Source organism: Coregonus clupeaformis, chromosome 36 (genome assembly GCF_020615455.1).
Source record: "Coregonus clupeaformis isolate EN_2021a chromosome 36, ASM2061545v1, whole genome shotgun sequence".
Taxonomy (NCBI): domain Eukaryota; kingdom Metazoa; phylum Chordata; class Actinopteri; order Salmoniformes; family Salmonidae; genus Coregonus; species Coregonus clupeaformis.
The window spans coordinates 32,790,975-32,803,178 of NC_059227.1; the positions used below are offsets into that span (position 1 = coordinate 32,790,975).

The 12,204-nt window shown below is 43.4% G+C and overlaps 1 protein-coding gene across 1 annotated transcript; it reads left to right on the plus strand.

Moving 5' to 3' along the window:
- Window positions 1-932: 932 nt before the first annotated feature.
- Window positions 933-10,393, plus strand: LOC121552528 (melanocortin-2 receptor accessory protein 2A-like). Its single transcript, XM_041865483.1, has 4 exons — window positions 933-1,130; window positions 1,298-1,457; window positions 2,551-2,650; window positions 9,931-10,393. The coding sequence occupies exons 2-4, from the start codon at window positions 1,331-1,333 to the stop codon at window positions 10,391-10,393; spliced, it is 690 nt and encodes a 229-aa protein (XP_041721417.1). The 5' UTR covers window positions 933-1,130; window positions 1,298-1,330.
- The last annotated feature ends 1,811 nt before the right edge of the window (window positions 10,394-12,204 follow it).

Below are 12,204 nucleotides of genomic sequence, written 5' to 3' on the forward strand. Positions count from 1 at the left end.
CTATTATTCTACAATGTAGAAAATAGTACAAATAAAGAAAAACCCTTGAATGAGTATGTGTGTCCAAACTTAACTGTACTACATATATATATATATATATACATTCAGTGTAATTTTGGAAATGCCGGATCTCTATTGCAAGACGCATCATACACCCAAGTTTCATAAAAATCGTCCCAGTGATGACTAAAGTACGAACGAAAGGACTGATGTTGTGATCCACAGTCCTCTCCCCGATTTCATCGTGGGGGACAACTAGTAAATCAAGTTTGAAGACTAACTGAAAGTAAACTGAATTTCAAATAAAACATTTAAAACGAATAGAAATAAAAACTAATAGAAAATCACAAAACTATAATCACCTTGCAGCTGAGTGATGGGTCTGGAGAAATGTAACCACTCTCAAATTCATAGACTGGGCTATGGATATCAACATCATAGTTTGAACCATGTTTTGAGGCTATACAGTGTTTGTTTACAACCACATTGTTCACAAACAAAGGAGTAAAAAGCTTATATTTTGGGTTCTGATGGGGTTAGACAGTTGAACTAAAATCATGAGTTATGTATAGGTTATATTGTTCAAGAATCAATGGCTATGTATCATTCATTTTTATTTCAGTCAACATATGTATGTAGCAATCGCAGATTGCCCTTTAATAGGCCTAACATATATATATTTTTAAAAATAGGCCTACATCACTGCCTTTCCCCATTCACTAGATTTTTGACAGGAACGTCTCCACCCGCTCATCCAATCCAATTCGATACCCAAAGCCGATCCATAACAATATATTATCCTAGGTTACGTCACACGGCATCCCGCCCGCGCTGCTGCCTAGCCAACTGCAGTGAACCCTCGCGCGGAGGCTACTTGATACTGCGCTTTGCAGCAGCGGTGTGATGCATAGCCTAGGTGTGATGGCCAGCTGATGAACGGGCATGAAAATAACGCAGCTGAGTTTGTGTCTATGTGTGATGGTTTTTCAACTTTTTCTCTTATCTTGAATTCACGTTTGACGCTTTGTGTCTCGGAATTTCTTCGCGACTGAATTACGGTTTCCAAGAGTGGATACTGGATAAATGTTTTGGAGCATTTGAACGATTTCTAAATTCGGAAGGGAATGCAGGTAGGCTATTGTCAAAAAAGTGAACATTTAACTTCATTTGTAAACTTTTCCACTGTTCTTATATTTCTGCAAAATGTTTAAGGTTCGGTTTTCATACGGATAACCCTGGTCTAAGTCTGTTGTTCAGCATGCCAATACTTTTGCTGGTATTTTTTGTATTCTCTTAGGTCTGGTAAGCCCAATGACACATTCCATTTGAGATGTCCGAAATCCATAATTATAATCAAAGTCGACCCAGCAGCGCACGTGGCAGTGATTATGTGTGGCAGTATGAATATTATGATGATGACGAGCCGGTGTCTTTCGAGGGTCTCAAGGCTCATCGATGTGAGTGACATCTTATTTTACTAAAAGCCTGGCGTCTTAACGAAACGCTAGATAACAGTCAATTGATTGAGTGTGTGCGTGCGTGTGTACATTACATTTTGTCTGCCTGCATTTGTTGCTGTGCGTTTGTGTGTGTGTGTGTCTGCGCGTGTGCGCGTGCATGTTTGTTTACACTCCCACCCCTTGGTTAATCTATTCTCTATGTTAATTACTTTCTATAATTGCATCAGGCAGCTGCTACCCTAATTGTATTGCTCCTTTTTTCCAAATCAGTGGGTCACCACTAGGCACAAACTGGTTAAATCAACCTTTTTTCAACATCATTTGTCAACATATTTTGATGTGGAATCTATGTGGAAAATACATTGGATTTGCAAAAAGTCATCAACTGTTGTTTTGAGGGTGAAAATTCAACCACAGGATTATGTCATTATGATAACCAATTTTCAACAAACCTTGTATAAAATATGTTGAATTTGTACCTTTGAAACAACATCAGATCTTCAATGTAATATCTGCTAGGCAACACCTCCTACTGGAGATTTGAGCAGTCTACAGCTAACGCTTTGGTCTCCCATCCAGGGTTTTAACCAAGCCCAGTTTAGCTTTGATATTTGTCACTGACTATTACCAATGTGCTATCGTGAGAATTTTAATGGAGCAAATTAAATGTTACCATACTTCAATCATATATCATCAATTATGTTATTTAGGCCTAAAGCATTTGGAAAGTCATCAACAGCTATTGTTTAAATTCAGGCCAGGATTTTAAAAAAAAAGGCAATACGTATAGTCCTAGGGTTTCAAGCTTTGGTTTATTTCAAATGGAATCTACAAGTTAATAATAAATATGTTGGATTCACTTCTCCATCTCAACCAAAAATCTAAGTTAAAGAATAGGACATAAAAAATCTAACTGTATTTAAAGAGAGGGAGAGAGAGAGAGAAAAAAATAGAAACCTGAAAGAGAGAGGGAGAGATGGAAAAAGAGAGATGATGTAACGTCTTCCAACGCAGTGTACTTGTTTTATGACTTAATGACTATTTACTGACCGTAACTGGACCATAATCCCTTGTTGATCTGATGTTGCAGACTCCATCGTCATCGGCTTCTGGGCGGGACTAGCCGTGTTTGTCATCTTCATGTTCTTCGTCCTCACCCTGCTGACCAAGACAGGAGCCCCGCACCAAGAGTGAGTTGAAAACATACCCTCTTTCCCCCCCTAAACCGTACAATCCGTCTACCCCATCTACAGTTGAAGTCGGAAGTTTACATACACCTTAGCCAAATACATTTAAACACAATTCCTGACATTTAATCCTAGTATGAATTCCCTGTCTTAGGTCAGTTAGGATCACCACTTTATTTTAAGAATGTGAAATGTCAGAAAAATAGTAGAGAGAATGATTTATTTCAGCTTTTAATTATTTCATCACATTCCCAGTGGGTCAGAAGTTTACATACACTCAATTAATATTTGGTAGCATTGCCTTTAAATTGTTTAACTTGGGTCAAACGTTTCAGGTAGCCTTCCACAAGCTTCCCACAATAAATTGGGTGAATTTTGGCCCATTCCTCCTGACAGAGCTGGTGTAACTGAGTCAGGTTTGTAGGCCTCCTTGCTCGCACACGCTTTTTCAGTTCTGCCTATACATTTTCTATAGGATTGAGGTCAGGGCTTTGTGATGGCCACTCCAATACCGTTACTTTGTTGTCCTTAAGCCATTTTGCCACAACATTTTACATTTTAGTCATTTAGCAGACGCTCTTATCCAGAGCGACTTACAGGAGCAAGTAGGGTTAAGTGCCTTGCTCAAGGGCACATCGACATATTTTTCACCTAGTAGGCTCGGGGATTAGAACCAGCGACCTTTCGGTTACTGGCACAACGCTCTTACCCACTAAGCTACCTGTCGCCCCAACTTTGGAAGTATGCTTGGGGTCATTGTCCATTTGGAAGACCCATTTGCGACCAAGCTTTAACTTCCTGACTGATGTCTTGATGTCTTGCTTCAATATATCCACATAATTTTCCTTCCTCATGATGCCATCTATTTTGTGAAGTGCACCAGTCCCTCCTTCAGCAAAGCAGCCCCACAGCATGATGCTGCCACCCCCGTGCTTCACGGTTGGGATGGTGTTCTTCGGCTTGCAAGCGTTCCCCTTTTTCCTCCAAACATAACGATGGTCATTATGGCCAAACAGTTCTATTTTTGTTTCATCAGACCAGAGGACATTTCTCCAAAAAGTACGATCTTTGTCCCCATGTGCAGTTGCAAACCGTAGTCTGGCTTTTTTATGGCGGTTTTGGAGCAGTGGCTTCTTCCTTGCTGAGCGGCCTTTCAGGTTATGTCGATATAGGACTCGTTTTACTGTGGATATAGATACTTTTGTACCTGTTTCCTCCAGCATCTTCACAAGGTCCTTTGCTGTTGTTCTGGGATTGATTTGCACTTTTCACACCAAAGTACGTTCATCTCTAGGAGACAGAACGCGTCTCCTTCCTGAGCGGTATGACGGCTGCGTGGTCCCATGGTGTTTATACTTGCGTACTATTGTTTGTACAGATGAACGTGGTATCTTCCGGCGTTTGGAAATTGCTCCCAAGGATGAACCAGACTTGTGGAGGTCTACAATCTTTTTTCTGAGGTCTTGGCTGATTTCTTTAAATTTTCCCATGATGTCAAGCAAAGAGGCACTGAGTGTGAAGGTAGGCCTTGAAATACATCCACAGGTACACCTCCAATTGACTCAAATTATGTAAATTATCCTATCAGAAGCTTCTAAAGCCATGACATAATTTTCTGGAATTTTCCAAGTTGTTTAAAGGCACCGTCAACTTAGTGAATGTAAACCTCTGACCCACTGGAATTGTGATACAGTGAATTATAAGTGAAATAATCTGTCTGTAAACAATTGTTGGAAAAATTACTTGTGTCATGCACAAAGTAGTTGTCCTAACCGACTTGCCAACACGATAGTTTGTTAACAAGAAATTTGTGGAGTGGTTGAAAAACGAGTTTTAATGACTCCAACCTAAGTGTATGTAAACTTCCAACTTCAACTTTACGTTCCCCCTTTTCCCCTGAAACCCTGGAACTCCTCTACCCCTTACCTCTCCCCCCTTTGCTGGGAGCCTTTCCAGCACCATGGACAGCCCCAGAAACTAGCATTGTGGTTTCAAGGCCTTTTTCTCAATTGTCTCAGTCTGTCCCCTCCTCTCCGTCATCTGTGTTGCATCCTAAGATGCTGGGTTCTTTTACTGAAGACTCCAAAGCGTACATAATAACCAGAGCAGATTTATTTCATGTTCTCCTTAACACATTCCAGTGGACCACTCTCTACATTGTCTTCAGGCCAACTCCACAATATGTCATTGAGCTTTTCCCGCCCTTGCATCACGTAATCCAATCACTTCAGAGCAAGAACGGAAACCCCATTGTCATTTTGTTAATTCAAATAACTCAACCCCTGCATACAAATCCCATTGGCAATTTGCGACCATTTAAAATCTAAACTCATTAACACATAATACATTTCTCAATACACCACAATCTGCACTAATATAAAATAATTGAGCAGGTGAAAGCCAGGCTAATGATGAGCTTCCACCATATTGTTTTCACCTGCCAAGTATTTTCTAATCAGTGCAAATGAAGAAGACCAGAGGAAAGAGCAGATTTTTAGACAATTGAGAAAGAGCCAAAGACCAATCCCTCCTTGATCAAATCCAACCGTCTTACCTACTGCACTGCAGAACAACTGTGGCTAACAATTTGCTTTATGGTTAATATGCTTAATACGGTTAATACGTCAGCAGGATTTCAGTTAGTAAATAATAGATAAGAAAGAGCGGTATATGTCAAGGAGAAATAAGGAGCTTTATTTTCATCTCATGTTTATATGAATTTGTCTCTGCATCAATCCATTGTCTCACCTCTCCAGGCTGTTTCATGGCACTTTAGAGGCAGATCGCTTGGCTCTGGAATGGAAAAACACTAACACTAGAGCTTACATTAACATAAAACACTGGTGTGGAGGTAAGTCTAATGGAAAAAGCACAATTTGTGCTGTCTTGCTCACTCCCAGCACAAACAGATCTGGGACCAGGTTAGGAAAGGATCCCTTTTAAATAAAAACATCTAGTAATCACCCAGTCAATATAATGTGTTCTCTCCATAATATGATAAATAATCAGCCTATTAAAGATTATTTCTGAATCACACAATGTAAGAAATGATTCAATCAAATGTTGGATTATAAGACACAAGAGCTATATTGCTGTCCTTGAAAGTAATATAAATTAATTGACGTGTATTCCTCCTTCTGCTTTGTCCCTTCCCACTGGGCAACTGTTGAATCAACGTTGTTTCCACGTCATTGAAACCCCAACAAATCTATGTGATGACGTTGAATTAACGTGTAAAAAATTATTGGATTTGCAAAAAGTCAACAATGTAAGGGCATTTTGTCTTTTTTTTCACCAAACTTTTAACCGAAATTCAATGACATGGTGACATGTTTTTGTTGATTTCACGTATTCACGTTAGTTGACAACTCAACCAAATGTAAATCTAGACTTTGAACTGACGTCGGTGCCCAGTGTGTTCTCTTCATCTTGCTCACATCCTCGCCACTTAACTTCTCTGCCCTTTCATAGACTACTCTCTGCCCTCTCCTTTCCATCCATCCATCCATCCAACCATCCATCCATCCATCCATCCATCCTCATAATCTTTCCTAAAGTCCTATTAAATTGAATTTCTCGCCACTCCCAACCTTCCCCTCTTCTACTAACCCTTCCCCTCTTCTACTAACCCTTCCCCTCTTCTACTAACCCTTCCCCTCTTCTACTAACCCTTACCCTCTTCTACTAACCCTTACCCTCTTCTACTAACCCTTCCCCTCTTCTACTAACCCTTCCCCTCTTCTACTAACCCTTCCCCTCTTCTACTAACCCTTCCACTCTTCACTCCCCTCTTCTACTAACCCTTCCCCTCTTCTACTAACCCTTCCACTCTTCAACTAACCTCTCCCCTCTTCTACTAACCCTTCCCCTCTTCTACTAACCCTTCCCCTCTTCTACTAACCCTTCCCCTCTTCTACTAACCCTTCCCCTCTTCTACTAACCCTTCCACTCTTCAACTAACCTCTCCTCTTCTCTCTAATCCTCTCCTCTCTTTCTAACCCCATCTTCTCTTCTCTCATCCTCTCTCTCCTCTCCTCTCTAACCCCATCTGTGAGAGAGATGGCCATTACTCTAACACTTGAAAGGCTTAAAATCTGACAGAATAAAAACAGTTCAAAATTACTTAATTTATTTAAAGCTGCAGTAGCAGAGCAAGTTAAACATACAAAACTGGCAACTAAAACTGATATAGCTCACCATAGTTAAAAGTAGTTCTGAATACACAGGAAATGGTGTTATAAATCCTTTGAGCCAATAGTTGATTGTGAGCACTAACCTAAAACTTGCTTGATGTTGTTGAGACGGGGAAGGGGATAGGGCATATATTTCATTGGCGTTTTCAAGTGGGCACCTTCCATCTTAAATGTTTCGTTGATGAGCCCACGGCATTTCCAGAAGGTTCAACAGTGAATTCTGGTATCCCAGAACCAGCCCCCTCTATACCTGCTCAATCTCCTCCCCGCTCACTTTGGGGCCCAGCTGGGTTATTTTCTCCTCAGCCAGAGCCACTGGCTACCTCTTTCAGCAGCCTCTGAAGTTGCATTGATGGTTTGACATAAGGCATGGCAGTGGATCCCAAGGTCCTTCAGCAACCTGGTAGTAGATGTTGCCACAAATACACAACACCCAACCTCCACTGGGCAAACTCTTGCTTTCCAGCCTCCCTGCTCTGTATCCGCTGCAAGCTCAGCCTCTTCCTCTTCTGTTGTCTCGTCCACCTTATCCTCCCAAGGCACTGTTAACTCCACGAAGTAGAGAGTGCGCAGAGAGTTGGACCACAGTAGACCACAGTACCAGGTCTGGTCTTAGGTTGATAGCAGCTGTTGTATCTCAGATGGAACTGTGAGGCATTGGCCCACATCTGCCAGCATTTTCCAGTCTAGGGCCGCATTCAGCTGTCCAGCATCTGTCCTTGGAAAGAGATTTCTCTGTGTTTGCTCTCCTCTGTGGACAAATGCTTTTTGTTGCGTAGGGTCAGATGTTCTGGGAGGCAAGGCATTGATGGTTGTTCACTTGCTTTTAAATGCTTCAGCTTGGCAGGATGCATGGACCTGTCAATGCTCTTGAGGCCTCTGATGGTCTCCTGCCTTAGCACCTGGGCTTGGTCTGTGTCTTTGAGGTTTGCATCATACCATCTTCAACTGGGCTTGGTCTGTGTCCTTGCGGCTTGCATCATACCATCTTCACCTGGGCTTGGTCTGTGTCCTTGCGGCTTGCATCATACCATCTTCACCTGGGCTTGGTCTGTGTCCTTGCGGCTTGCATCATACCATCTATACCTGGGCTTGGTCTGTGTCCTTGAGGCTTGCATCATACCATCTTCTCCTGGGCTTGGTCTGTGTCCTTGCGGCTTGCATCATACCATCTACACCTGGGCTTGGTCTGTGTCCTTGAGGCTTGCATCATACCATCTTCTCCTGGGCTTGGTCTGTGTCCTTGCGGCTTGCATCATACCATACTTCCAAGGGTTTTGATGGGCTGCTCTGTTGGTATTGGCTCATCATCGATGAAGAAACCTTTTGTCAGACAGTTTACCTTTGGTGATGGACATGCTTCTTGACTTGCATGGTTCTATCTTCATTCTGGCCCACTTGATGTTATCTTGAAGTTTTCCCAGCATTCCCAGCAGGCGCCTGGTGCATGCTGCAGTTGTGGTCGTGGTTGTCATGTCATCTATGTATGCCCAGATGTGTGGTAGACGCACTCCGTACTTCAAATCGCTCACTCTACCCACTTCGATGTTTTGATTATCACCTCCATAGCTGTGGTGAAAGCCAGTGGAGAGAGGGTGCAACCTGCCACTCTGCCAATTTCCAGGCACTGACATGTGGTGGTGAATGCTGAAGAGTCTCAGGTCTTGGAAGTATGCCTTGACAAGGGTTGTGATGGACTCTGGAACCTTGACGAAATCAAACGCTGCCCAGAGGAGATTGTGTGGAACTGAGCCAAATGCATTGGCGAGGTCAAGGGATATGGCGTGAATATCTCTCTTCTCTCACATGGCAGACTGATCTCTCTTCTCTCTCATGGCAGACTGATCTCTCTTCTCTCTCATGGCAGACTGATCTCTCTTCTCTCTCATGGCAGACTGATCTCTCTTCTCTCTCATGGCAGACTGAATTTGGTGCCAGATCATGTTTGTGTGCTACAGACATTCAGAGAAGCCTGGAATTCCCGCTTTTTGCACCGATGTATCAACCAGCTTGTTAGAAATAATGCAGGTGTTGTCATTTGATAGACTTCAATTCTATCTGCTAATTTCATAGCTGATCTGTCCCATATCTGATCTATTGTTTCTTTCCATATAGCTTAACATCCTTTTGAGCTATGACGCTAAATAAGTTTTACCCTCTACATTTAGGAGGCAGATAGGGCGGAATTGGCCATCTGAGGACTCGTTTTCTTTCGGGATCAGAACTCCTGCTCAGACGTCATTTGATGTTTTCCTGGAGTACATTGATTCCCTCATTCTCGCTTTGTGAAGCCTTCCTCCACTGCTTCTTAAGCTGCCTCCTCTCCCAGATCAGGCATTCTATTTCCAGCTGCCTCCTGGACTCGCTCTGCGTTATCGGTGCCCTTTTCCCTTCTCTCAAGCACTCCAAATCTTTCTGCTCCATAGTTGCAGATGATGTCCAGCTTTTTGTCAACTGTTCCCCCAAGCCTTTCCAAAGCACTTGTTAAGTCTGTGTTGATGGACACCAACTTTTCCTTCTCTCAAGCTCTAGGCCAGGGGTATATACTTGTTCTTTCTTGCTGGATGGGCTCAATACACTCCCCACTTGATGTTTCTGTGCTTGAGTTAGCCTGCTCAGAGGCAGGGGTACTGATATCCTGCAAACTTTGGTTTGGCTCGAGTCACTGAACATTCGACTGACTTGATTGACTTCTCAAGAAGTACTGATCATTGCGAGGCCCCTGTTCTCCCTCCTTCAAGCACATTCTACAAACACAAACATTCTGGCACCTACTTTAAGATGGCAGGTGACGCAATTACTGAGCTGAAACACCTGTGTCAATTGCCCACTTCCATTAACTGGACCAATAGAAACAGTTGACAATGAACACATGACTGCAATTGGTTGAAAATTATGGGAAAGATTTTGTAACTGGAACATTTGGTAAATGACTGAATGAAGTAAGGACATACACAAACACAACTTGCTCTATAAATACTTTGAATAAATACTTAGAATAAATACACTTTAAAATGAAGGTCTCTATTGAATGCCCCTCCTTCACACCCAACCTCTCTCCTTTCCTTCTAACCTCTCCCTCCCCAACAGAAACCCGGAGCCGTGCAAGAAGCGCCACCAGCTGAGGAACTGTGTCGTGGACATCCGCTGCCCCCAGGGGGACTCCCTGGCCGACGAAGACAAGGCCTTCTCGCGTCCCCTTCTGGACGAATCACGCTCCTTCTTCCACTTCTACATCAGCAAGGAGGAGCAGGGGAGAGGGGGCCATGGAGCGGACGGAGGGGGTGGAGGTGGGCTACAGAGGGTCCACGGGAGGCTGGGAGGACGCAGCTCCTTCGGATTGGAGGAGATGGGCGAGGCGGGGAAAGCCGGCGAGCAGGGAGACGGCGGTATCGACCTCCAGGGACTTCCGGAGGAGGGAAAGTCAGAGAGGGAACACCACTTCCTGTCGCACCACTTCGATATTCCTAACTTTGTGAACTCAGAGCACAGCTCAATGATGGGAGAGGACAGCCAATCATGTGGTCAGGACGGCCATCACGTCATCAGCTGAGGCCCCGCCCCCTCCACATACAGTGGGGGAAAAAAGTATTTAGTCAGCCACCAATTGTGCAAGTTCTCCCACTTAAAAAGATGAGAGAGGCCTGTAATTTTCATCATAGGTACACGTCAACTATGACAGACACAATGAGGAAAAAAAATCCAGAAAATCACATTGTAGGATTTTTAATGAATTTATTTGCAAATTATGGTGGAAAATAAGTATTTGGTCAATAACAAAAGTTTCTCAATACTTTGTTATATACCCTTTGTTGGCAATGACACAGGTCAAACGTTTTCTGTAAGTCTTCACAAGGTTTTCACACACTGTTGCTGGTATTTTGGCCCATTCCTCCATGCAGATCTCCTCTAGAGCAGTGACGTTTTGGGGCTGTCGCTGGGCAACACGGACTTTAAACTCCCTCCAAAGATTTTCTATGGGGTTGAGATCTGGAGACTGGCTAGGCCACTCCAGGACCTTGAAATGCTTCTTACGAAGCCACTCCTTCGTTGCCCGGGCGGTGTGTTTGGGATCATTGTCATGCTGAAACACCCAGCCACGTTTCATCTTCAATGCCCTTGCTGATGGAAGGAGGTTTTCACTCAAAATCTCACGATACATGGCCCCATTCATTCTTTCCTTTACACGGATCAGTCGTCCTGGTCCCTTTGCAGAAAAACAGCCCCAAAGCATGATGTTTCCACCCCCATGCTTCACAGTAGGTATGGTGTTCTTTGGATGCAACTCAGCATTCTTTGTCCTCCAAACACGACGAGTTTAGTTTTTACCAAAAAGTTATATTTTGGTTTCATCTGACCATATGACATTCTCCCAATCCTCTTCTGGATCATCCAAATGGACTCTAGCAAACTTCAGACGGGCCTGGACATGTACTGGCTTAAGCAGGGGGACACGTCTCGCACTGCAGGATTTGAGTCCCTGGCGGCGTAGTGTGCCAGCTCTCTGCAGGTCACTAGGTCCCCCCGTGTGGTTCTGGGATTTTTGCTCACCGTTCTTGTGATCATTTTGACACCACGGGGTGAGATCTGCGTGGAGCCCCAGATCGAGGGAGATTATCAGTGGTCTTGTATGTCTTCCATTTCCTAATAATTGCTCCCATAGTTGATTTCTTCAAACCAAGCTGCTTACCTATTGCAGATTCAGTCTTCCCAGCCTGGTGCAGGTCTACCATTTTGTTTCTGGTGTCCTTTGACAGCTCTTTGGTCTTGGCCATAGTGGAGTTTGGAGTGTGACTGTTTGAGGTTGTGGACAGGTGTCTTTTATACTGATAACAAGTTCAAACAGGTGCCATTAATACAGGTAATGAGTGGAGGACAGAGGAGCCTCTTAAAGAAGAAGTTACAGGTCTGTGAGAGCCAGAAATCTTGCTTGTTTGTAGGTGACCAAATACTTATTTTCCACCATAATTTGCAAATAAATTCATAAAAAATCCTACAATGTGATTTTCTGGATTTTTTTTGCTCAATTTGTCTGTCATAGTTGACGTGTACCTATGATGAAAATTACAGGCCTCTCTCATCTTTTTAAAATGGAGAACTTGCACAATTGGTGGCTGACTAAATACTTTTTTCCCCCACTGTAAGTCTTTGTTGAGAGCTTATTGTACTGAGATGGATAAGGATTGGGAGGAGGGGTTGCCTTGGTTACTGTTAGCCGCTAGGGAGGTTTCACAGGAGAGCACAGGTTTTAGCCCAAATGACCTTGTGTTTGGACATAGGGTGCGTGGGCTTTTATCTGTTCTCCAGGATGACTGGAAGTCTCCCGAGCCTCCTCAGTCCCTGTTATCATATGTGTGTGATTTT

What these genes read in the sequence shown, in the direction of transcription:
- LOC121552528 (XM_041865483.1), top strand. Translation starts at nt 1,331, where the DNA reads ATGTCCGAAATCCATAATTATAATCAAAGTCGACCCAGCAGCGCACGT. An exon ending in GGGTCTCAAGGCTCATCGAT is followed by an intron (nt 1,458 to 2,550) that starts GTGAGTGACATC and finishes CTGATGTTGCAG; the next exon opens with ACTCCATCGTCATCGGCTTC. An exon ending in ACAGGAGCCCCGCACCAAGA is followed by an intron (nt 2,651 to 9,930) that starts GTGAGTTGAAAA and finishes CCTCCCCAACAG; the next exon opens with AAACCCGGAGCCGTGCAAGA.